General features: G+C 41.9%; 1 protein-coding gene across 1 annotated transcript; it reads left to right on the top strand.

The window, feature by feature from the left end:
* The first annotated feature begins 1,629 nt into the window (after positions 1-1,629).
* On the top strand, positions 1,630-5,152 carry LOC308690834 (uncharacterized protein). The gene is made up of 3 exons (XM_081365550.1): positions 1,630-1,656; positions 3,138-3,443; positions 4,109-5,152. The coding sequence occupies exons 2-3, from the start codon at positions 3,386-3,388 to the stop codon at positions 5,107-5,109; spliced, it is 1,059 nt and encodes a 352-aa protein (XP_081221676.1). The 5' UTR covers positions 1,630-1,656; positions 3,138-3,385; the 3' UTR covers positions 5,110-5,152.
* The last annotated feature ends 22,088 nt before the right edge of the window (positions 5,153-27,240 follow it).

Genomic DNA, 27,240 nt, shown 5'->3' with positions numbered 1-27,240 from the left:
CCGCGGCCGCTGTCCGTCCGGAAGTGAAGCTGATGAAACCGGAGAAGCAGGCGGGCGCACCGGCGAGCTTTGACGGCTGGGAGAGGGCTCCGGGATTCGCTGAGCGCGGCGCTTTTTACGGCGCGGCACAACAGCAGGTGTGGGCGCAGTCTCGCTGAACAGTGCCAAGCGAGTCCTCGGAGTCGCTAATGGCAACAGCTCGCAGTGATGGCAGCCGCCATCAGCGAGCGCGAGAGCTGCATGTTCTTGACCCAGGCAGGAAGCGCAGATGACATGGCGGTCCCCGTCGCTGAGTGTGGCTTTGCACGAGCCACAAGCAGGCATCTTGAAAAAGACGCAGCTCTTTTAGACAGTGTGAGTCGCGCCGGCGAACACACACACACAGTGCAATAAAGGATATGGGCGCTGGATAGCGCAGCAGGAAGGCGATGAAGGCGGCGCGGCCAGCAGCTTCGTCGACTCGTCCCGCTGAGGTGCTTCTTCAACAGCGCGGCTTCTTCTCGGATCCAGCGATGTGAGTTGCTTCGCTGAAGGATGAAAAACCAGAGAAATAATGCCTGCGAGCGGTATTTATAGACCTAAGCCACGCCCGTCTCGGCGGGACGTGACGCAGAGGGCACGAAGCGCCCTCATTGGGTCTGACGTCACTCTAGGTCTCGCTCGATAGGCTTAAGCAGTTGCCAGCAGACCAGCCAATAGGCGCGCGAGCTGCCTCGCCTATGTCTGTATGCTGCCGCAACGCGTTTTACATTAATACAAAATTAAGGATAATTTTTTGGCTTCAGTATTCTCGTGGAAAAGGATTTTCCCCTAGCGTATTCTACGCAGTACGAGAGTATCTCTCGTAAGAGAACACAAGTTTTCATTTTCAAGTTCCCATTCCTCCCATCCCACCCTCTGTGTTTCATGGTTATGCTTCCCCTAAGCCCGATTCTATTCAATTCACATATTCGAACTTCCCGGATCAATAACTCATAAAACACAAATTACAATTATTTACAATCACAGTAACATAGACAATGAGCTACAACCTAAATTTCCTAAAAATGAGCTTTATAATATAAATTGATCTCTATGAGCAGGTGGTTGAGAGAGTCTGAAGGCACCGTCTGCAAAGTGCAATATAACCCAAAAAATGTTAAATAGTCATTCATTTCAATATTACACACTAGAGTGTCTACGTCACCTGGCTTCTTCAGTTGGTGCTGTTGTGGTTTCAATCTTTTCGGGAAATCACTTCTCAGAGATCTTTGATTCCAGAAATATTAGATTTTATTTCACAAACAAAGCCGAACAGGTCCTGCAGAAAGGCGCTCCAGCTCAGTAGCAGCTTCTCACATATATATCTACATCCCTTCCAAAAATGGAAATACATTCTATAGATATTTTGAGAAATATTTTGTACCATGTGACATTACTGAAATAGAATTCTCTGTTGCATCAACATTCTGGCCGTTCAGGCTTCCAAAGTAAAACCCAAAGACAAACACAGAAAATAAATAATAGTGTACAAATATATAGCTAAATTAATTATTTCTAAATAATAAAATCTTCAACAGTGCGCGCCCGTGATGCTTTGGAGGCCGATCGCGATCGCTTCCCTCATTGAGTTTCAGCGTCAAGTCTTCTGAGGTGAGGAGAGGAGAGCAGTTCACGGTATTTCTCATATTTACACAACCATCACACACACTTTATACAGTTTGATTAAGCGACAGACTCATTTCTGTATTGTTTTAATCGATCACAGCGATACTTGTGCGTCTTTTCTGGCGTCTTTCTTCTGAAATAAACATTTAGTGCAGCAGCAGCGAGCATGAGGAGAATATGTTGAGTTCATTCAGACCTGAGCGATTTTGTGTTCGTTTGTGTGATTGTCTCGATGTTTGTGTGATAACTGTTACTGAATGTCAAGTCAAGAGTTAAAGTTTGAGATCTGTGAGGAGAATTGATAGGAATCGATCCCAAGTGTTGCTGTTGCCATTTTCATGTTTACCTTTATTTCTTTGTCGACATTTAAGTAACGAACGAGGGAACTTTCAAATCTATACATCCATGGGAATATAGATACATATTAATGAAGTTTAACACCGGAAACTTTACATTTTCTTTTATTTTTAAGAGTATTATGATCATTGTCAGTTTCTGTACAAATATGTAATATGTTAATGATTGAATTACTTTATTGCAATTAATAGTTATTATAAAGTCAAACTAGTTTTAAATTCACATATTATAGTGTTGTAGTTATTTGCCTGTAGCGGTTCACAACGATAGGTTATTTATTTAATTATTTTGTTCTTATTGATGATTTATCCATGTTAGGCTATTGTGAGGAATAACAGTAATGTCTTTCAATAGAGCAGTTTTACAGGCTTTTATCATGTATCCTGACTCAAATAATGTGTTTCTAACAGCAAACACTCAGAATAAAGTGAGATGATCTGCTGATGATCCTGAATGGCTTGTTGAATGAGTGTTGATAGTCTGAGGCTCATCAATATTAACAGATCTGCTGAAAACACTCTTTATTTCATGACAATAGTTCCTGTTTTCACCTCATTTATTATGCTGATGTCTTCAGATCTCCTGTAAATTGACACTTAAAGCTCATTTCATTGGTATCAACAGACTGAGGGTATTTGATAATTACTATATGTAGCCTATGTTTATTTCTGTTGTGGTAGAAATTGTATATGTTCAGTGTGTTTGCATTCTCTTATATTATAAACTTAGAAAACATGGATATAACAGTGAACTGTTATTAACCCTTATGATTATATGTATGTGTATGACTTTTGTATACGTGCAAATAAATGTGTAAGTAATGTATGACCGAGACAGAGGGTCTCCACTCAAAGGTAGCATGTGATAAATTATAATTAATGATAATTAATTTATCCTAGAAAAATAACCTTGGGGGAGTGAGGACAATAAGGAAGGAAGGATGCCCTCCTCTCGTGGTCATTTGATACATGTTTGTCTCTTATTCAGTAATAGAAAATTGCTTGCCACCACAGTTTCTGCTTTCAAATGTTTTTCTTACCATTATTTATACTTGGGAAAATTGACATTATTATATTCTGTAGTCCATGAACATAAAACAAACTCAGTAACTTATATATTTTTGATTTTGGCAGATCAACTCACACTACAATTCATCATCAGTGAAGCTCCTCCCACTGTAATTCATCATCAGTGAAGCTCCTCCCACATCGGTCACATCATCAGTGAAGCTCCTCCCACAGCGGTCACATCATCAGTGAAACTCCTCCCACAGCAATTCTCCAATAAATGCTGTAAATTCCCATCAGCTACAAGTGAAGACGAGCATCAGGAAGAGCTGAAATCTGCAAAGACTGAGTTTATTAAAGAGGACAGTGAGAACATGAGTGATCCAGAACCCTGCAGAATGAAACACACTGAAGATCCTGAAGAACAAAGAGGTTGGTGTTTATTCTTCATTCATTCATGATGCTGAAGAACATTCATGTTAGAAACATTCAAGCACTTCATCACATTAAGATAAACAGTTAAACTGTGAAATAGCTGCAAAAGTTTCTGGTTTTTTTTTTTTACAAATGGTCAGTAAAAGGAGGTTTCAATTTGATTGTCAACATCAGGTCAAACTAAGTTTAAATATTTTAACAGTTTTATTTTACATTTATTTTATATATGGTTTACAATTTGTAACAGTGTTACTAGAATTTTGACCTGAATTTTGTGCGTATTTTTACAAAACTTGTATACTGTGGTAGATGTTTTCCCTATTTCGCACCTGACCTAAGTCTACCTGGGTCTCGTCTACAATCGACTTCCCCAAACGTCTTCATTCGACGTTAGTTTCTATGGGTCGTGACTACAGTCGACGTCCCCTATCTCTAACTTGTTCCCCTAACTAACTTTCTGCGCAGCAATAATAACCGACACACTTCAGACAATGTCTTTTAAATGCTTTAATCTCGGCCGGGAGAGTACTCGACCAGTTCTCAGAGAATCTCCCCCAAGAAGAAGCTTTAATCACGGCCGGATGATCTCAGACAAATTTCAGAGAGAATCCCACCAGTAAACTTTAGAAAATTTGAAAATGAGAGTTTTTCTTTGATTTCAGACCTGATGGAAGAGAGCGAGGAGAGTGAAGAACTGAGTGAAGTGGAGGAGGAACATCATGTCAAACCTGGAGGAAAACCTTTGAGTCGCTCAAAGACTAAACAGACATTTTTAAAGAAAAGAAAAGACAAGAAATCTTTCTCCTGCACTCAGTGTGGAAAGAGTTTCGCATGCAAACAATCTCTTAAGATTCACATGAGAGTTCATACAGGAGAGAAGCCACATGTATGCCATCAATGTGGGAAGAGTTTCGGTCAATCATCACACCTTAATGTTCACATGAGGATCCACACCGGCGAGAAGCCGTACACATGTGATCAATGTGGAAAACCATTTCCTAAGGCATCAAACCTGAAGACACACCTGACAGTTCATACAAAGGAGAAGCCGCATTCATGTTCTGAGTGTGGAAAGAGTTTTTCACAGCTGCAACATTTACAAATACATCAGAAAACACACACTGGTGTGAGAGAGTACATGTGCTTTGAGTGTGAGAAGACTTTTATTACAGCGAACTGCTTAAAGCTGCACCAGAGAATTCACACTGGAGAAAAACCTTACAAGTGTTCACACTGTGACAAGAGATTCAGTCAGTCAGCCAATCTGAAAACACATGAGAGGATCCACACTGGAGAAAAACCTTACAAGTGTTCACACTGTGACAAGAGATTCGGTCACTCATCACATCTGAAAACACATGAGAGGATCCACACTGGAGAGAAGCCACACACGTGTGATCAGTGCAAAAAGAGTTTCACTATTGCTAGTCACCTGAAGCTACACATGAGGATTCACACTGGAGAAAAACCTTACAAGTGTTCACACTGTGACAAGAGATTCAGTCAGTCAGCATCTCTGAAAAAACATGAGAGAATTCACACTGGAGAAAAACCTTACAAGTGTTCACACTGTGACAAGAGATTCAGTCGATCAGAACATCTGAAAACACATGAGAGGATCCACACTGGAGCTAACAGGAAACGTTCCCATAACTTTCACTAACGTTATGTAAAAGTTATGTAAATGTTAGTAAAAAACTTTCCTGAAATAATGTTTCTGGAACGTTCTTATGATGTTTTTAGAGTTAAAATACATTCTCGTAACGTTGAGAGAAAAACGTTCTTAGAACAAAGTTTTCAGAACGTCGTTGTGATGTTATTTGTTCTTGACTGATGTTCTCATAATGTTGAGTGAAAACGTTCTTATAACAACGGTCATTGAACGTGCTTGTGATGTTATTTGTACTTGACTGATGTTCTCATACTATTGAGAGTTCTTAGAACTATTGATACTATTGAGAACAAATACAGTTCTGATAACATTCAAACTTTCTAAGCATTTATTTTCTGTATTTTTTTTTAAAATAAATTCATAGAATTTTATGCATGGCATCATGTGAAAAGATAGACGCAAGACTCGTTTAGGTGACTCACATCACGGCCCTGTATGTTCCTTTATTTGAATTAAATTAAACGATATATGTTGTACCCCTGAATAGAGGGGGAGAAGATTAATCACAAATCTCGCTTGATGTTTCTCCACTGCGAACTTTATGTGTAATAATTTTTGTAACAATTGACATTAAACAGTTCTTTTTCAAATTAGCCTCATTGACAACTTTCTTTACATACATTCAACAATTTGTACCGTACACATTTAATTACATGAGTACACTTCTTTATAATAGGCTATTTGAAAACCATAACACTATAAAGTATACAAAAAATACAATAAAGAATTTAAAGCATTTTACAGTTACCTGAGAATCAACTCTTTTTAAATCTTTTTTTTTCTTTATAATCATAAATGCATATTAACTATATGGCAAATCAGTCATAAGCACGTAAATGTACTATTTCAGCTAGTTATTTTAGCTGAAAATGCATCTGAAATTCTCAATTCACTTTTCAAACTCAATACATTCACCTTTGTACAGCAAATCAACAAATCTGCACTAAATAAACAGAATTACAACTTAAATACAAATATCGAACATACTCGAGCTTCGCGGCATTATATATATTGTATAGGCCTAACGCCATGACCACCGTGCTTAAAATGGAGTCCTGAGCGCGCGCATTTCCGAACTAAACATTTCAACATTTACATTACTCCAAACCCGTGAATCAAGCAATCAGCACTAAATATACTAATTTAAACATTAAATACAAATGTACATACCACATACACACTAACTGTTGTATAAATGTTCTTTATATGTGCTCTTGCTCCCTTATGTAGGCCTCGCACCATTAATGCTCAAAATGGAGCTGGGAGCTCATATACCTCTAAAATAATGAGCTTTAAAACATTTATCTCGACACGCAATCGATATAATACTCACATCCGCAATTGCTTAAACAATATACAACATTAAATTAACACAACTGGAGAAGATTAATCACAAATCTCGCTTGATGTTTCTCCACTGCGAACTTTATGTGTAATGGAAAAACCCTGCGAGTTCTCCCCCTAGTGTTTAACAAGACAAGAGTAATCGATTGCACACTGCATTGTGCCAAACTAATAGATCGCAGATGAACCCAAAATTACATACAAAATAATTATTTACAATTTTATAAACCTTTAAACACACATTCAAAATAGCGTGACTATAGTGCTGTCAATATTTCACCGATTTTGGTCATTATAAAATACATATTTCAATCTGTCACATATACAGAACAATAACTAATTTATAGATACAAAAAAATTACACAAACGCATTTTACCGAAGACACGCACCAATTTGACGGAGCTGCACTGCTCTCTCCTGAAGAGGTTGGAAAAAGCCTCCGATAAATAACACAATCCCTGGAGTGTTACTTCTGACCCAGGTTCTGGGTAACACAAAAACTACCCAAACATTGGGTTGTTACATCTGAACCAGGATCTGGGTTACACAAAAACTACCCAAACATTGGGTTGTTACATCTGAACCAGGATCTGGGTTACACAAAAACTACCCAAACATTGGGTTGTTACATCTGAACCAGGATCTGGGTTACACAAAAACTACCCATACACTGAAAAAAAAAAACCAAAAAATTGACCTAAAAGGCTAAACCCAGTATTTGGGTGGAAAAAAATAACCCAAGATTTTTTAGAGCGTAGTGATGGGAAAAACTAAGCTTTTCAAAAGTTCACATCAGTTGAATCAATTGCTGGGTAAATAATTAATCACTATTTCGAAGCATTTGAAACGCCACACGCTGGTCAGTACAGTGTAAATGCAACAGAAACTCAGGCTAAACATGCATCATAACACCTTTTATTAGTTGTTATTGAAGGAAATCAATCAAATGCAATCAACACAGACACTAGACCGGAAGATGGGTTCACAGAGGTTATTGACATTTTGAAACAGTTATGAGGCAACTAAGCCTCATTTACTGAAATTACGTGAATTTCACAGTTTGATTCACGCTCTGAACCACTGATTTGAAACAAAGGATTCATAAAGGTGTCTGAGATTCGTGAAGCAGTGCTTTGAAATCACCCATCACTACTTTAACTACATGAGTAAGACATGATTAGCAAGTTGTTTGCATAAAATAGTCCATTAAAACTAACTTGATTTAATGTTTCTTTTAGACGTGATGGATGTGAACAAGAAAAGAAAAACAGATGCCAAAAAATCTCCTGCCCTCAGTGTAAAAAACACTTCACAACACTTCTGCTTCTCATTCTGAAGAAAGACCATTTAACTGATCAGTGCGGTAACTTGTGACATACACTTGTAGGTGCATTCTTCAGTTACCTTGAGGGTAACTGTAGCCTTCTGCCAGGAGCAGATGTCGTCAGGTGGTACACAACCTTCACTGGGTGTTTCGGCCCTCAACCACAAAACCCTCCAGTTGGTGGGCTGGCAGTGATGGCCAAGTCACTGCCCTTCTGCTCCTGGCTTCCAGCTTTCCTCCTCCCTCCTGTTCCATATCCAGCAGGGGGCACGTTCTGCCTCCTCCCGCATCCGACGTGCTGCTTGTTTCTTTCTCCTTTCGTCCATCCCTAGAGCTGATAGTAACCGCCAGGTTGATTTGGCAGGGAAACCTCTGCAGCCGACCTCCACCGGGAACAGCCACGCCTGCCATCCCTTGTCCTTGCAGTCCTGAAGAAGGGACTGGTACTTCAAGGCCTTCCTCTCGTGGGCAACCTCACATCCCTCCTCCCAAGGCACCGTCAGCTCAACTGGAATTATTTTCTTGCCCTCCGTTGACCACAAGACAATGTCTGGACGGAGGGCTGTGAGCACCACCTCTGGGAATTGCAGCCTTTTTCCCACGTCCACCCTCATCTCCCAGGACCTGGCATTTTGAAGGAGATTGGGTTTTGATGATTTGGTTGAAAAAGGCCTTTCTCCCTCCTTAATAAAGGTGATCGCCCTCTTCAAGCCCATACCGGCAGGCCTCTTTCGGCATCTCTCCTGCTCCAATATGTCAGCAAGGGCCAGTAACACTTTGTCATGATGCCATCGATACCGACCTTGGGTGAGAGCTGTTTTACACCCTGATAGTATATGTGCCAGTGTTCCCTTTTGCTCACAGAGCTTGCAGTTAGGATCTTCCCTCAGCCCCCATACATGTAAGTGTGCTGGAGAAGGAAGAGTGTCATAGACAGATCGCAGTAGGAAGGAAATTCGGTAGGGCTCCAGCCGCCACAACTCTTGCCAGGTGATCTTGCGCTTGGGAAGGTCCCATTTTGTCCATGCGCCCTGGGATCCTTGTTCCACTGCCCTTGCCATCCGCCTTTCCTCCTCACAGGCCCGCACCTCAGCCTGAATCATCTCCTGCCTGCTCTTTACACCTGCGCTTCTCCATTGCTGGAAATGTGCAGAGCCGAGTCCTCTCCGTCCGACGCAAGGGCTTCCAAGGATATCTCGCAGCCCCAGAGCTCTCGCAGCCTGCTCTACAGCTGTGCTGGCTGCCCATTTGCGTCCAGACCTGGTCATGACCCCTACTTGCCTTACCAGTTCGTCTTTGGAGTCTCTGAGGCTAAGAAGGACTCTACACTTTGCCACTTTAAACTCTTCTACGATGGAGGACAAGGGAAGAGCGTATGTAGAGGCCCACTGAGGAAAAACTTGGGGGAATCCCCAACCACCTTCGCAGGTGCTTGTTAGTCTTCCTCTCAATCCCCTCCACAGCTGTCATGGGGAACTCATAGATAGTAAAGAGCCAAAAAAGCCTGGGCAGAAGACCATGCTGGTACAGCCAGGTCTTGAATTTACCAGGGAGTCTGGACTTGTCGATCTTTTTTAGCCATTCCTCGGTCTGCTCCACCGTGTTTTTGGCATTGGCCCGATCTGAGAGGGACACGTCGAACCACTTTCCCAAACACTTTACTGGATTCTCTTCAATTGATGGAATGGCCTCACCCTGAACATGAAGACTGAACCTCCCTGTGGACTTGCCCTTCCTGATTACCAGACTCCTGGACTTACTGGCCTTGAAAGACATCCTTGCCCACGTACCCATACACAAAAGAATTGTATTTGAAATATATTTTCTGGATATGTTTTGGAATATATGCAAATATTTGAAATTGGCCCAATAAATATATTTCATACTTATATTTCATATATTTTTGTTATATTTCAGAATATATTTCAATGTATTTGGAATATATGCCACATATATTTTTGACACTTTTGGGGACCCGTACAGAAAAAAATACATTGAAATATATTCTGAAATATAACAAAAATATATGAAATATAAGTATGAAATATATTTATTGGGCCAATTTCAAATATGTGCATATATTCCAAAACATATCCAGAAAATATATTTCTTTTGTGTATGCGCCAAGGGTTTCCAAGACCCATCTTGCTTGGACGTGTGCACCAGTTGTTATTGTGATATCGTCCATGAACGCACGAAGCACTGGCTGGGAGATGACTGACTCTAGCATGGGGCCGCGGGTTACTCCTTCTGCTGCTGCAACCAGAAGGTTCATGCCCATGACGAACAAGATAGGGGAGATGGTGCACCCAGTAGGAATCCCCTTTTGAAGATCTTGCCAGTTGGTTGTAAACTGCCCTGCTATAAATCTAAGCTTAATCCCTCCTAGGTAGCTGGAAATCATGTCACGGATAGCCATCGGGATATGATAGTGGTTCAGTCCTTCTTGAATGAGGTCATGTGGAACTGCTCCGTAGGCATTTGCAAGGTCTAACCAGATGACTGTCAGGTCGCTTTTCTTCTGCTTTGCCTCTCGGATCAGTTGGCTGATCATTGAAGTCTGCTCCAGGCACCCTGAAAAGCCTGGAACACCTCCTTTCTGTATGGAAGTATTGATGTATTGATTCTGAATCATGTAGGAGGTCAGTCTTTTTGCAAGCACAGAGAAGAATATCTTGCATTCCACACTCAGTAAAGAGATTGTCCTAAATTGGGCGATTGAGGAGCAACCCTCTTCCTTAGGAACAAAACAGCCCTCTGCTAACTTCCAGCTTGGTGGGACTGAACCTTTTACCCAGATCTTCCTCAGGATCCTCCACAACCTTTTGAGAAGTTGTGGACATTGCTTGTATACTTTGTATAGTATACCACTCGGACCTGGGGCTGCTGAATCCTTGGCTTTCTGGATAATATCCTGCATTTCCTGCCAGGTTGGCTCCTTCGTATTTAGCTCCACTGATGGATCTTCTGATGCTATGGTTTTGTCCGAGACCCCCGCCTCTGAAGGGGTCACTGTGTGCCTCTCGCAGAAACTCCTCTACCTCAGATTTTGAGCTGGATAGTATGCCAGATTTTTGTTGACCAAGAAGAGTTCTAGTGAAGCTGAACGGGTCTTTGAGAAACTGCATTCGCCTCTTTGCTTTCTTTTTCCTCTGTTGCCGTAGATATTCTGCCCTCCGGAGTTTGCACATCTGATCCCGCAACTTGCTTGTTAAGTAATTAATACCCTCTCTTTCAGCCGGTGGCCCGATTTTGAACTGCTTGTTAAGGATCTTTATTTCGCTTCTTAAGCGACGAATCTCTCTTTCCCTCCTGTTTGGTTCACTCAAAGCTAGCATGTGATAAATTATGTAACAATGTGTAAGTTATAACTGAGACATATCTTCATTTATCCTAGAAAAATAACCTTAGTCAGGACAATAATGAAGGAAGGATGCCCTCCTCTCGTGGTCATTTGATACATGTTTGTCTCATTCAGTAATAGAAAATTGTTTGCCACCACAGTTTATGCTTTCAACTGTTTTTCTTACCATTATTTATATTTGGGAAAATTGACATTATTATATTCTGTAGTCCATGAACATAAAACAAACTCAATAACTTAAATATTTTTGATTTTGGCAGATCAACTCACACTACAATTCATCATCAATGAAGCTCCTCCCACTGTAATTCATCATCAGTGAAGCTCCTCCCACAGCAATTCTCCAATAAATGCTGTACATTTCCAATCAGCTACAAGTGAAGACGAGCATCAGAGCATCAGGGAGAGCTGAAATCTGCAAAGACTGAGTTTATTAAAGAGGACAGTGAGAACATGAGTGATCCAGAACCCTGCAGAATGAAACACACTGAAGATCCTGAAGAACAAAGAGGTTGGTGTTTATTCTTCATTCATTCATGATGCTGAAGAACATTCATGTTAGAAACATCCAAGCACTTCATCACATTTAGATAAACGGTTAAACTATGAAATGGTACAGATTTTCAACAAATGGTCAGTAGAGGGAGGTTGGAGAAACTTTCATATAGATTGTCAACATCAGGTCAAATTATCTCCCTTATTTACACTTATTTTATATCTGGTTCACCTTTTTTTGCTACTATTTTAGCAAAATGTCAGACATCCTCTAATATAGTTTACAACATTGTGTTTAAATACAGTGTACCTATTTTAGATTATTATTTATATAATTTTTTAAGCAGCAAACAGCGAACTATCAAGTAAATGAACTTTCCAGAATGGCTGACAGAATTGTAATTAAATTACTTTGTGCACCGATAAGACAGAGCATGCAGAAAACCTTCTACCACACCATTGGATTCAGACGTTGGGACAATTGTTTTACCTTGTTTAAAAATCCTAACAAATACTGAGAGATAATTGTATTTGCACACCACTAGGCACTATTGTATAAATGTTAATATTACATTAAATAGTACACAAAGTAATTGTGTCATTCATCAAATATATTTAATATTTCTCACTTTTGTGCCTATAATGTCTTGAAAATAATACGGTAATTGAAATATCAATATACCTCATTCATGCAATTAATTAATGAAACCTTATAATTTATCATAATATTTTATAGCAATTGTCTACTAGTACTTTCTGCCATTACATCAGGGCCCACTTTCATATTTCTCTCTTTGAATTATTGATGTGCTGAAAATTAGATTAAACCCTTTTTCTTTCATGTCAGACCTGAGTGAAGTGAAGGAGGAGAGAGAAGAACTGAGTGAAGCGAAGGAGGAGAGTGAAGAACTGAGTGAAGTGAAGGAGGAACATCATGTCAAACCTGGAGAAAAACCTTTGAGTCGCTCAAAGACTAAAAAGACCCTTTTAAACAAAAGAGGAGCCAATAAATCTTTCACCTGCACTCAGTGTGGAAAGAGTTTCTCACGCAAACAAGGTCTTGAGATTCACTTGAGAGTTCACACTGGAGAGAAGCCGTTCACATGTGATCAGTGCGGGACGAGTTTCAGTCAATTATCACATCTGACCAAACACAAGAGGATCCACACTGGAGAAAAGCCACATATGTGTGTTCAGTGTGGAAACAGTTTCAGAAACAAACAACATCTTGTGATTCACATGAGGATCCACACCGGAGTGAAGCCGTTCTCATGTGATAAATGCGGCAAAACTTTTCTTAGGGCATCACACCTGAAGACACACCTGACAGTTCATACGAAGGAGAAGCCGCATTCATGTTCTGAGTGTGGAAAGAGTTTTTCACAGCAGGGTAATTTACATAAACATGAGAAAATTCACACTGGTGTGAGAGAGTACATGTGCTTTGAGTGTGAGAAGACTTTTAGTACAGCGGACTGTTTAAAACTGCACCAGAGAATTCACACTGGAGAAAAACCTTACATGTGTTCACATTGCGACAAGAGATTCAGTGATTTAAAAAGTCTGAAAACACACGAGAGGATCCACACTGGAGAAAAACCTTGCAAGTGTTCACACTGTGACACAAGATTTATTGATTTAAAAAGTCTGAAATCACATGAGAGGATCCACACCGGAGAAAAACCTTACAAGTGTTCACACTGTGACAAGAGATTCATTAACTTATCACATCTGAAAGTACATGAGAGGATCCACACTGGAGAAAAGCCGTACATGTGTGTTCACTGCAGAACTAGTTTCAGACACAAATCAACTCTTAAGCGTCACATGAGAGTTCACACTGGGTAGAAGCGGCTCAGGCTTTCGTTCTGAAATCACTTCTGCTTCTCATTATGAAGAAAGACCATTTAACTGTGATCAGTGCGGTAAACAGTTTCTTTGGGCGTCAGTCCTGAAGAAACACCTGAAGATTCACACAAAGGAGAAGATTCATTAGTAATATTACAGCAGAAAAGACACGGTGGTGTGTGTTTCAGTGACGAAGTCCTTTACTACAGAAGATGAACTGAAAGAGTGCCAGAAAATTCACATTGGAGAAGAAGGCCATAACACTTTCAAGAGACATGAATCTGATGTAAATGTTTAACTCGTTCTTCATTGTTTTTCATCAGAACATCTAGTTTGTCTTCCACTTCTAATCTTCAATACAAATACAAGAAAAATTTCCATGTATCTTTGAAATTGGACACTTTTCTGATCGTCTTCTCCTTCACTTGATGTGCTTTGGCTCAGTCAGTAAAGAGAGAGATGTGTTTCATTCACTTTCACTTTTACTTAATGTTTATATTTGCTTCATGTAATTATTGATTAAACTCTTTACTCATTTTATCAAAATTGTATTGTCCATTTTTATTTTCTGCTGATTCTGTTTGAATCAAGAATTATTTTATTTCTGAAAGTCGTGAAGCATTGTTTGCTTATTGCTCTTTCCATGTTTTAATTTTCTCAATAGAGCTTTGAAATGCCTAATAAATTATATTTCACTGCACATTTGACTGACACTGAGGGCCAGATGTACGTACATTTGCGAACGTAGCGTTATTAGCGCCATGGACAAACTGCAGATAGCGAACGCTGTTTTGCCCAAGTGTACGTCGTATTTATCAATCTTTCAATTCCTCGAGTAATCTGCGCCTTTCTACGCCTTTCTCCGCCCCCCTACCACAATTTATGAACGTCCACAACTGAACGGCCTACATACAAGCCCAGTTGAATGAAGTTAACTGATGACAACATTAAAAAGAATTAAACGTTTAGCGATCATGAAATAATACAATAAATACATGATAAGATGTAAACAAGCAGGGAGATAATGAAGATCAGTAGTTCTACTCAAACTACTTGTGCACGTAGGCTATGGAAGATTGGTCAAATCTAGCAAGTAGGAAAGTTTAAGTGGGTGACGTGAAAGTGAATGTAAGACATTCGAAAGGCCAACGAAAGTTAAGGTTACTTTTGATATAGTACAAAGACGCAAAACTGGTGCTCTAAATTGCGATTATGTTGTCTTTGAAAGGTTTTCTTATTGACGCATTTAACAGCAAAGCGCATTTAACACCTGCTTTTAGAAGGTGGAAATATTTAGGCGCAAAATAGACGTGCGCTTTCACTGGCAGTTTTTGTACATACCACGGAATACATAATTAGGCGCTCTTGACGCTTCCCCTCCCATCTCTTTACGCTAAACTCCCACTTTCCCCTTGACCCTCCCATGAATGCATAAGCATGAAACGGAAAAGCGCAATCTGCGCTTTTAGCTCATTGCGGCCTGTTTGTACATACCTCGCCATGTTTTTACGTGCACGTTGCGACACAAATACGCCTAAAGTGGGCGCAAAAGCGTTAGTACATCTGGCCCTGAATGAGATTGCTGTCTGTCTACATTATTATCAGGTTCACCTAGGGGACACCTCACGGTTCGATTCTGGGTTAAAGAATAGAACAAAATAAACATCAATATCAAAGCACAATACACATACCAAGGGCAGAAAGTAGGCCTAATATTCAGAAGTCACTTACAAAGTTAGGTTAAAGACACAAGCAAAGAGGGATTCAAACAAATAGCATATCAATAACAATGTAGAATTTACAGACTGTGAGCTGAAGAGTAATATTCAGATAAAAAATGTGTTTTTGAAGGAGAGAAGTGTGGATGTTTGACGGATGTCTTGAGGAAGAGCATTCCACAACCTCTGAGCCACTACGCTAAAAACTCCCATGGTTACCAGACTATTGAAACCGACTGAATATGACACAGCCCCACCTAAGATATTTTTCACCAGCCGCCACTGGAGATCTGTGTGGGGAATTGATGGGAATCGATCCCAAGTGTTGCTGTTGCCATTTTCATGTTTACCTTTATTTCTTTGTCGACCTTTATCTTTGGCAGATTACTGTATGAGTAACGAACGAGGGAAATTTCAAATCTATACACCCATGAGAATATAAAGAAATATTAATGAAGTTTTGACACCGGAAACGTTACATTTTTATTTTACAGTTTCTGTACATACAAATCTGTAACATGTTAATGATTGAATTTCTTTATTGCAATTAATAGTTATTATAAAGTCAAACTAGTTTTAAATGTACATATTATACTGTTGTAGTTATTTGCCTGTAGAGGTTCACAAAGATAGGTTATTTATTTAATTATTTTGTTCTATTATTGATGATTTATCCATGTTAGGCTATATTGTGAGGAATAACAGTAATGCCTTTCAATAGAGCAGTTTTTAACAGGCTTTTATCATGTATCCTGACTCAAATAATGTGTTTCTAACAGCAAACACTCAGAATAAAGTGAGATGATCTGCTGATGATCCTGAATGGCTTGTTGAACGAGTGTTGATAGTCTGAGGCTCATCAATATTAACAGATCTGCTGAAAACACTCTTTATTTCATGACAATAGTTCCTGTTTTCACCTCATTTATTATGCCGATGTCTTCAGATCTCCTGTAAATTGACACTTAAAGCTAATTTTATTGGTGTCAACAGACTGAGGGTATTTGATGGTTATTATATGTTGCCTATGTTTATTTCTGTTGTGGAAGAAATTGTATATGTTCTATGTGTTTACATTTTCTTATATTCCTAGAAACTTAGAAAGCATGATGGTAATAAAATGCACAGGGATTGCATGTGAAGTCCCATGATTCTCTGCTACATGGATATAACTGTGAACTGTTATTAAGCCTTATGACTTATGACTGTTATTAACCCGTATGTGTATGACTTTTGTATACATGCAAATAAATGTGTAAGTAATGTATGACCGAGACAGAGGGTCTCCACTCAAAGGTATCATGTGATAAATTATGTAACAATGTGTGAGTTATAACTGAGAGATATCTTCATTTATCCCAGAAAAATAACCTTGAGGGAGTCAGGACAATAATGAAGGAAGGATGCCCTCCTCTCGCGGTCATTTGATGCATGATTGTCTCTTATTCAGTAATAAAAATTGTTTGCCACCACAGTTTATGCTTTCAAATGTTTCTCTTACCATTATTTACATTTGGGAAAATTGACATTATTAAATTCTGTAGTCCATAAGCATAAAACAAACTCGGTAACTTATATATTTTTTTTATTTTGGCAGAACAACTCCTCACACTACAATTCATCATCATTGAAGCTCCTCCCACAGCAGTCACATCATCAGTGGAGCTCCTCCCACAGCGGTCACATCATCAGTGAAGCTCCTCCCACAGCAGTCACATCATCATTGAAGCTCCTCCCACAGCAGTCACATCATCAGTGGAGCTCCTCCCACAGCGGTCACATCATCAGTGAAGCTCCTCCCACAGCAATTCTCCAATAAATGCTGTAAGTTTCCATCAGCTACAAGTGAAGACGAGCATCAGAGCATCAGGAAGAGCTGAAATCTGCAAAGACTGAGTTTATTAAAGAGGACAGTGAGAACATGAGTGATCCAGAACCCTGCAGAATGAAACACACTGAAGATCCTGAAGAACAAAGAGGTTGGTGTTTATTCTTCATTCATTCATGATGCTGAAGAACATTCATGTTAGAAACATTCAACCACTTCAGCACATTTAGATAAACAGTTAAACTGTGAAATAGCTACAAAAGTTTCTGTTTTTTAACAAATGGTCAGTAAAAGGAGGTTTCATTTTGATTGTCAACGTCAGGTCAAACTAAGTTTAAATGTTTGAACAGTTGTATTTTACATTTATTTTATATATGGTTTACAATTTCAAACAGTGTTACTAGAATTTTGACCTGAATTTTGTGCGTATTTTTTACAAAACATGTATACTGTGGTAGATGTTTTTCCTATTTCGCACCTGACCTAAGTCTACCTGGGTCTCGTCTACAATCAACGTCCCCAAACGTCTTCAGTCGACGTTAGTTTCTATGGTTCTCGACTACAGTTGACGTCCCCTATCTCTAACTTGTTCCCCTAACTAACTTTCTGCGCAGCAATAATAACCGACACACTTCAGACAATGGGCCCTATTTTAACGATCTGAAACGCAAGTATCAAGCTCAAAACGCAAGTAACTTTGTGGGCGGGTCTTGGGCGCTGTTGCTATTATACCGGCGGGATAAATGACTCTTGCGTCCGACGCAAATCTAAAATGGGTTGGTCTGAAGTAGCTTCATTACTCATAGGGTGTTTAGGAGCTAAATGTGAAAACGCCCTCCCTCCTTTAGTGGAATTAGATATCCTAGGAATGACCATAACTGTAGCTTGTTTATTGAGGATGCAGGACAACCAGCTAATAAAGCATTACAGTAATCTAGTCTCGAGGTCATGAATGCATGAACTAACTTTTCTGTATCAGAAACAGATAGCATATTACGTAGCTTAGCAATGTTTCTAAGGTGGAAAAAGGCTGTTCTTGTAACATATGAAATATGATTTTCGAAAGACAAGTTGCGGTCTAGTATAACACCCAGGTCTTTTACTGTAGAGGATAAAGTAACAGGACATCCTTCTAAATTAAAGTTGTATTGCAAGAGGTTTTGTGGGCAGTTTTTTGGACCAATAAGTAATACCTTCGTTTTATCTGAATTTAATAGCAGAAAATTACACGTCATCCAGTATGTTATATCTTTAACACACTCTATCAATTTAGATAATTTAGCGTTTTCATCTGGTCGTGAAGAAATATATAATTGAGTGTCATCAGCATAAAGGTGGAAACTAATTCCATGTTTTCTTATAATATTACCAAGTGGCAACATATATATTGAGAGTAGCAGAGGGCCTAACACAGATCCTTGCAGCGCTCCATAGTTTAGAGCGTAACATTTAGCACAAGTACTTCAAACGAATTAAACCTGTGACCTGTTTTCTGAGTAACATTAAGAATATCTCTATAGATTGTTGCAACACCACCGCCACGACCAATCAGACAAATAATTGTGTCATTAATCAAATATATTTAATATTTCTCACTTTTGTGCCTATAATGTCTTGAAAATAATAATTGAAATATCAATATTCCTCATTCATGCAATTAATTAATGAAATTAATCATAATATTTTATAGCAATTGTCTAGTAGTATTTTGTGCCATTACATCAGGGCTCACTTTCATATTTCTCTCTTTGAATTATTGATGTGCTTAAAATTAAATTAAATCCTTTTTCTTTCATGTCAGCCCTGAGTGAAGTGAAGGAGAAGAGTGAAGAACTGAATGAAGTGAAGGAGGAACATCATGTCAAACCTGGAGAAAAACCTTTGAGTCGCTCAAAGACTAAAAAGACATTTTCAAAGAAAATAAGAGCCAAGAAATCTTTCACCTGCACTCAGTGTGGAAAGAGTTTATCAAGCAAACAAAGTCTTGAGATTCACTTGAGAGTTCACACTGGAGAGAAGCCGTTTACATGTGATCAGTGCGGGACAAGTTTCGCACAAAAACCACATCTGACCGAACACAAGAGGATCCACACTGGAGAAAAGTCACATATGTGTGTTCAGTGTGGATACAGTTTCACAACCAAAGAAAATCTTGAGCGTCACATGATGATCCACACCGGAGTGAAGCCGTTCACATGTGATCAATGTGGCAAAACATTTTTTAGGACATCACACCTGAAGACACACCTGACAGTTCATACGAAGGAGAAGCCGCATTCATGTTCTGTGTGTGGAAAAAGATTTTCACTGCTGCTATATTTACAAAGACACCAGAAAATTCATACTGGTGTGAGAGAGTACATGTGCTTTGAGTGTGAGAAGACTTTTACTAGAGCTGACAGTTTAAAACAGCACCAGAGAATTCACACTGGAGAAAAACCTTACATGTGTTCACACTGTGACAAGAGATTCAGTGACTCATCAACTCTGAAAACACATGAGAGGATCCACACTGGAGAAAAACCGCACAAGTGTTCACACTGCGACAAGAGATTCAGTCGATCAGAATGTCTGAAAACACATGAAAGGATCCACACTGGAGAAAAGCCTTACAAGTGTTCACACTGTGACAAGAGATTCAGTCAGTCAACAGATCTGAAAAAACATGAGAGGATCCACACTGGAGAAAAACCTTACAAGTGTTCACACTGTGACAAGAGATTCATTATCTCATCACATCTGAAAAGACATGAGAGGATCCACACTGGAGAAAAGCCACACATGTGTGTTCACTGCAGAACTAGTTTCAGACACAAATTATCTCTTAAGCGTCACATGAGAGTTCACACTGGGTAGAAGCGGCTCATGCTTTCGCTCTGAAATCACTTCTGCTTCTCATTCTGAAGAAACACCATTTAACTGATCAGTGAGGTAGTCCTGAAGAAACACCTGAAGATTCACACAAATGAGAAGATTCATTAGTAATATTACAGCAGAAAAGACACAGCGGTGTGTGTTTCAGTGCTGGATTCCTTTACTACAGAAGATGAACTGAAAGAGCACCAGAAAATACACACTGGAAAAAAACCTTTGAAGTTCAGGAGCTGAAGAAGAGGCCATAACACTTTTAAGAGAGTCATGAATATGATATTAACTTTTAACTCGTTCTTCATTGTTTTACATCAGAACATCTAGTTTCTCTTCCACTTCTAATCTTCAGTACAAATACAAGATACCATGTATCTTTGAAATTGGACAGTTTTCTTCTCTTCATCTCTTGAGATGCTTTGGCTCTGTTAAGTCAGTAAAGAGAGAGATCTTTCTTATTCTCCTTCAATTTTACATAATGTTTGTATTTGCTTCATGTAATTATTGATTAAACTCTTTACTCATTTTATCAAAATTGTATTGTCCATGTTTATTTTCTGCTGATTCTGTTTGAATCAAGAATAATTCTATTTCTGAAAGTCGTGAAGCATTGTTTGCTTATTGCACTTTCCATGTTTTCATTTTCTCAATAGAGCTTTCAAATGCCTAATAAATTATATTTCACTGCACACATGACTGACATTGTCAGGGTTTTACAGAGGATGCAGACAAGATGGTAAGGTTAATAGTTTATTTTCAGGGAGTGTGGAGATGCAGACAGATGGTGAGTAACAGAAACACAGAATAACAGTGGATGCTTAGCTGGTTGGTAATGTCCTTGTCTTTCTTTCTCTTTGCAGATGATGTCGGGCTGAAGGCAGAACAGGATGGCAGGCAGGACGGATTGGAGAGGATGAAATGACAGGTAGGAATCCAGGTAAGTGTTCGGAAGTCTGTGGGTCATGTGAACATCGACGAGACCAGACAAGGAGTGAAGGGAGAGTGCTGAATATAAAGGGTGGTTAATGAGGGAGTGCAGGTGATGATGATTGGTGATTGGGTGAGTGAGTGCAGGTGTGCGCCATGGAGGATTCTGGGGAATGAAGTGCACACACAGATGAAGGCTGAAGAACGTGACCGTGACATTACTCCCCCCTCCCGTAAGGCGCGTCCCGCGCCGAAGAAGGCAGCATACGGGAGGGGGGGTGGGCACCCTGGAGTCCGTGACGGGAAGGTGGAGCAGGTTCAGGAGTACGGACTCCAGGATGGTGGCAGGACAGACAGAGGAGGTGATCAGGACGGTGCAGGCTGAGCAGGGAACCAAGGTGAAGCAGACTGATCAGGGGACCATGGTGATACAGGCTGAGCAGGGGACCATGGCGGTAAGGACCTTTCTGGTGGCCATGGCGGTGCGGACCCTTCGGGTGGCCATGGCGGAGAGGACTCTTCGGGTGGCCATGGCGGTGAGGACCCTTCGGGTGGCCATGGCGGAGAAGAACCTTCGGGTGGCCATGGCGGAGAAGACCCTTCGGGTGGCCACGGCGGTGAGGACCCTTCAGGTGGCCATGGCGGAGACGACTGATAGCCCCCCCCCCAAAATTCCTTTGGGGAAATATCAGGCTTTAACACTGGACTGGAAGAGGCAGGGGGCGAAAGCGGCTCTGGGCTGGACAGGACCAGTGATGAAGGCGGCTCTGGACTGGACAGGACCAGCGGCGAAGAGGACTCTGAGCTGGACAAGACCAGCGGCGAAGAGGGCTTGGAGCTGGACTGGTCCAGCGGCGAGGAGGGCTCTGAGCTGGACAGGACCAGCGGCGAGGAGGGCTCTGAGCTGGGCGGAACCAGCGGCGAAGAGGGCTGTGAGCTGGGCGGAACCAGCGGCGAAGAGGGCTCTGAGCTGGGCAGCGAAGAGGGCTCTGAGCTGGGCAGCGATGAGGGCTCTGAGCTGGGCAGCGATGAGGGCTCTGAGCTGGGCAGCGATGAGGGCTCTGAGCTGGGCAGCGATGAGGGCTCTGTGCTGGGCAGCGATGAGGGCTCTGTGCTGGGCAGCGATGAGGGCTCTGTGCTGGGCAGCGATGAGGGCTCTGTGCTGGGCAGCGATGAGGGCTCTGTGCTGGGCAGCGATGAGGGCTCTGTGCTGGGCAGCGATGAGGGCTCTGTGCTGGGCAGCGATGAGGGCTCTGTGCTGGGCAGCGATGAGGGCTCTGTGCTGGGCAGCGATGAGGGCTCTGTGCTGGGCAGCGATGAGGGCTCTGTGCTGGGCAGCGATGAGGGCTCTGTGCTGGGCAGCGATGAGGGCTCTGTGCTGGGCAGCGATGAGGGCTCTGTGCTGGGCAGCGATGAGGGCTCTGTGCTGGGCAGCGATGAGGGCTCTGTGCTGGGCAGGACCAGCTGTGAGGAGGGCGTTGAGCTGGACTGGACCAGCTGTGAGGAGGGCGTTGAGCTGGACAGGACCAGCTGTGAGGAGGGCGTTGAGCTGGACAGGACCCGCTGTGAGGAGGGCGTTGAGCTGGACAGGACCCGCGGTGAAGAGGGCGTTGAGCTGGACAGGACCCGCGGTGAAGAGGGCGTTGAGCTGGACAGGACCAGCTGTGAAGAGGGTGTTGAGCTGAATGGGACCAACAGTGAAGGCCCTGTGCAGGGCAGGACCAGCGGTGAAGGCTCGGTGCTGGGCAGGACCAGCGGTGAAGAGGGCTCTGTACTGGACGGAACCAGCGGTGAAGGGGGCTCAGTGCTGGACGGGACCAGCGGTGAAGAGGGCTCTGTGCTGGACGGGACCAGCGGTGAAGAGGGCTCTGTGCTGGACGGGACCAGCGGTGAAGAGGGCTCTGTGCTGGACGGGACCAGCGGTGAAGGCTCTGTGCTAGGCTCTGTGCTGGACGGGACCAGCGGTGAAAAGGGCTCTGTGCTGGACGGGACCAGCGGTGAAGAGGGCTCTGTGCTGGACGGGACCAGCGGTGAAAAGGGCTCTGTGCTGGACGGGACCAGCGGTGAAGAGGGCTCTGTGCTGGACGGGACCAGCGGCGAAGAAGGCTCTGTGCTGGACGGGACCAGCGATGAGGGCTTTGAGCTGGACGGGACCAGCGATGAGGGCTTTGAGCTGGACGGGACCAGCGATGAGGGCTTTGAGCTGGACGGGACCAGCGATGAGGGCTTTGAGCTGGACGGGACCAGCGATGAGGGCTTTGAGCTGGACGGGACCAGCGATGAGGGCTTTGAGCTGGACGGGACCAGCGATGAGGGCTTTGAGCTGGACGGGACCAGCGATGAGGGCTTTGAGCTGGACGGGACCAGCGATGAAGAGGGATTTGAGCTGGACGGGACCAGCGATGAAGAGGGATTTGAGCTGGACGGAACCAGCGATGAGGGCTTTGTGCTGGACGGGACCAGCGATGAGGGCTTTGAAAACTCTGGCTCTGGCTCGGGGAGAACGACGCTCACTGGCTCTGGCGGGCAGGCGACTGGCTCTGGCTCTGGCGGGCAGGCGACTGGCTCTGGCGGGCAGGCGACTGGCTCTGGCTCTGGCGGGCAGGCGACTGGCTCTGGCTCTGGCGGGCAGGCGACTGGCTCTGGCTCTGGCTCTGGCGGGCAGGCGACTGGCTCTGGCTCTGGCGGGCAGGCGACTGGCTCTGGCGGGCAGGCGACTGGCTCTGGCTCTGGCGGGCAGGCGACGCTGACAGTCACAGGCGCGGCGGGCATGACGCTCATAGACTCAGGGGCGGCGGGCACGACGCCTACTGCCTTGGTCTCGGCAGCTCTGGCGTGAAGTGCGGGCTCGGCTGGACTGGCGTGAAGTGCAGGCTCGGCTGGACTGGCGTCAAATGCAGGCTCGCTAGTGCTGGTGACTGAATTCCGGATGATGATGGGTGGCGTGGTGAAGATGGCTGGAGATGGTGGTTGAGTGGCGATGTCCTCAACCTCACCTACGGTGAACCTTGAGCCACTCAACCACAACACATGATCTAGATACTGGGCAAATGAGCCTGGGATTGCCTCCGCTGGAGCTTGCTGGTACAGATGGTTATCCAGTCCGCCCCAAAATACTGTTTTTAGGACATCATCTGTCCAGCTTACCCCAACAGAAAGCTCCAGAAAGCCGGCGACATATTCCTCGATTGAGCAGCCATCTTGAAAACAATGAATCAGACGATCAGCTGGGGTTAGGGTGAAGTGAGCAACTTCCATGCTTCGTGTGGTCTGGTCTTCTGTCAGGGTTTTACAGAGGATGCAGACAAGATGGTAAGGTTAATAGTTTATTTTCAGGGAGTGTGGAGATGCAGACAGATGGTGAGTAACAGAAACACAGAATAACAGTGGATGCTTAGCTGGTTGGTAATGTCCTTGTCTTTCTTTCTCTTTGCAGATGATGTCGGGCTGAAGGCAGAACAGGATGGCAGGCAGGACGGATTGGAGAGGATGAAATGACAGGTAGGAATCCAGGTAAGTGTTCGGAAGTCTGTGGGTCATGTGAACATCGACGAGACCAGACAAGGAGTGAAGGGAGAGTGCTGAATATAAAGGGTGGTTAATGAGGGAGTGCAGGTGATGATGATTGGTGATTGGGTGAGTGAGTGCAGGTGTGCGCCATGGAGGATTCTGGGGAATGAAGTGCACACACAGATGAAGGCTGAAGAACGTGACCGTGACAGACATTGAATGAGATTGCTGTCTGTCTACATTATTACCAGGTTCACCTAGGGGTGGGAATCTCTAGGCACCTCACGGTTCGATTCTGGGTTAAGGAATAGAACAAAATAAACATCAACATCAAAGCACAATACACATACCAAGGGCAGAAAGTAGGCCTAATATTCAGAGGTCACTTACAAAGTTAGGCACAATCTGAAACAAACAAAGAGGGATTCAAACAAATAACATATCAATAACAATGTAGAATTTACAGACTGTGAGCTGAAGAGTAATATTCAGATAGAAAATGTGTTTTTCAAGGAGAGAAGTGTGGATGTTTGACGGATGTCTTGAGGAAGAGCATTCCACAACCTCTGAGCCACTACGCTAAAAACTCCCATGGTTACCAGACTATTGAAACCGACTGAATATGACACAGCCCCACCTAAGATATTTTTCACCAGCCGCCACTGGAGATCTGTGAGGGGAATTGATGGGAATCGATCCCAAGTGTTGCTGTTGCCATTTTCATGTTTACCTTTATTTCTTTGTCGACATTTATCTTTGGCAGATTACTGTTTGAGTAACGAACGAGGGAAATTTAAAATCTATACATCCTTTGATATATAAGCTGCTTTGATACAATCTGTTTTGTGAAAAGCGCTATATAAATAAACTTGACTTGACTTGACTTGACATCCATGAGAATATAGAGAAATATTGATGAAGTTTAACACCGGGAATGTTACATTTTCTTTTATTTTTAAGAGTATTATGATCATTGTCAGTTTCTGTACATACAAATCTGTAACACGTTAATGATTTAATTTCTTTGTTGCAATTAATAGTTATTATAGTCGAACTAGTTTTAAATTTACATATAATGTTGTAGTTATTTGCCTGAAGAGGTTCACAAATATAGGTTATTTATTTAATTATTTTGTTCTATTATTGATGATTTATCCATGTTAGGCTATATTGTGAGGAATAACAGTATTGTCTTTCACTAGGGCAGTTTAACAGGCTTTTATCATGTATCCTGACTCAAATAATGTGTTTCTAACAGCAAACACTCAGAATAAAGTGAGATGATCTGCTGATGATCCTGAATGGCTTGTTGAATGAGTGTTGATAGTCTGAGGCTCATCAATATTAACAGATCTGCTGAAAACACTCTTTATTTCATGACAATAGTTCCTGTTTTCACCTCATTTATTATGCTGATGTCTTCAGATCTCCTGTAAATTGACACTTAAAGCTCATTTCATTGGTGTGAACAGACTGAGGGTATTTGATGGTTATTATATGTTGCCTATGTTTATTTCTGTTGTGGTAGAAATTGTATATGTTCTATGTGTTTGCATTCTCTTATAGTCATAGAAACTTTAAAAAAATGATGGTAATAAAATGCACAGGGATTGCATGTGTAGTCCCATGATTCTCTGCTACATGAATATAACAGTGGACTGTTATGAACCCTTATGATTGTATGTATGTGTATGACTTTTGTTTAGTGCAAATAAATGTGTAAGTATGACCGAGACAGAGGGTCTCCACTCAAAGGTAGCATGTGATAAATTATGTTACAATGTGTAAATTATAACTGAGAGATATCTTCATTTAGCCTAGAAAAATAACCTTGGGGGAGTCAGGACAATAATGAAGGAAGGATGCCCTCCTCTCGTGGTCATTTGATACATGTTTGTCTCTCATTCAATAATAGAAAATTGTTTGCCACCACACTGTTTATGCTTTCAACTGTTTTTCTTACCATTATTTACATTTGGGAAAATTGACATTATTATATTCTGTAGGCCACGAACATAAAACAAACTCAGTAACTTATATATTTTTGATTTTGGCAGATCAACTCCTCACACTACAATTCATCATCAGTGAAGCTCCTCCCACAGCAGTCACATCATCAGTGAAGCTCCTCCCACAGCAGTCACATCATCAGTGAAGCTCCTCCCACAGCAATTCTCCAATAAATGCTGTAAGTTTCCATCAGCTACAAGTGAAGACGAGCATCAGAGCATCAGGAAGAGCTGAAATCTGCAAAGACTGAGTTTATTAAAGAGGACAGTGAGAACATGAGTGATCCAGAACCCTGCAGAATGAAACACACTGAAGATCCTGAAGAACAAAGAGGTTGGTGTTTATTCTTCATTCATTCATGATGCTGAAGAACATTCATGTTAGAAACATTCAAGCACTTCAGCACATTTAGATAAACAGTTAAACTGTGAAATGGCTGCAAAAGTTTCTGTTTTTTTATTTATTTTAACAAATGGTCAGTAAAAGGAGGTTTCATATTGATTGTCAACGTCAGGTCAAACTAAGTTTAAATATTTTAACAGTTGTATTTTACATTTATTTTATATATGGTTTACAATTTGTAACAGTGTTACTAGAATTTTGACCTGAATTTTGTGCGTATTTTTACAAAACATGTATACTGTGGTCGATTTTTTCCCTATTTCGCACCTGACCTAAGTCTACCTGGGTCTCGTCTACAATCGACTTCCCCAAACGTCTTCATTCGACGTTAGTTTCTATGGGTCGTGACTACAGTCGACGTCCCCTATCTCTAACTTGTTCCCCTAATTAACTTTCTGTGCAGTAATAATAACCGACACACTTCAGACAATGTCTTTTAAATGCTTTAATCTCGGCCGGGAGAGTACTCGACCAGTTCTCAGA

The sequence above is a fragment of the Scardinius erythrophthalmus genome (genome assembly GCF_964197995.2).
Source record: "Scardinius erythrophthalmus genome assembly, chromosome: 1".
Classification (NCBI taxonomy): domain Eukaryota; kingdom Metazoa; phylum Chordata; class Actinopteri; order Cypriniformes; family Leuciscidae; genus Scardinius; species Scardinius erythrophthalmus.
This window is presented reverse-complemented; position numbering and strand designations above follow the sequence as displayed.

What these genes read in the sequence shown, in the direction of transcription:
- LOC308690834 (XM_081365550.1), top strand. Translation starts at nt 3,386, where the DNA reads ATGAGTGATCCAGAACCCTGCAGAATGAAACACACTGAAGATCCTGAA. An exon ending in AGATCCTGAAGAACAAAGAG is followed by an intron (nt 3,444 to 4,108) that starts GTTGGTGTTTAT and finishes CTTTGATTTCAG; the next exon opens with ACCTGATGGAAGAGAGCGAG.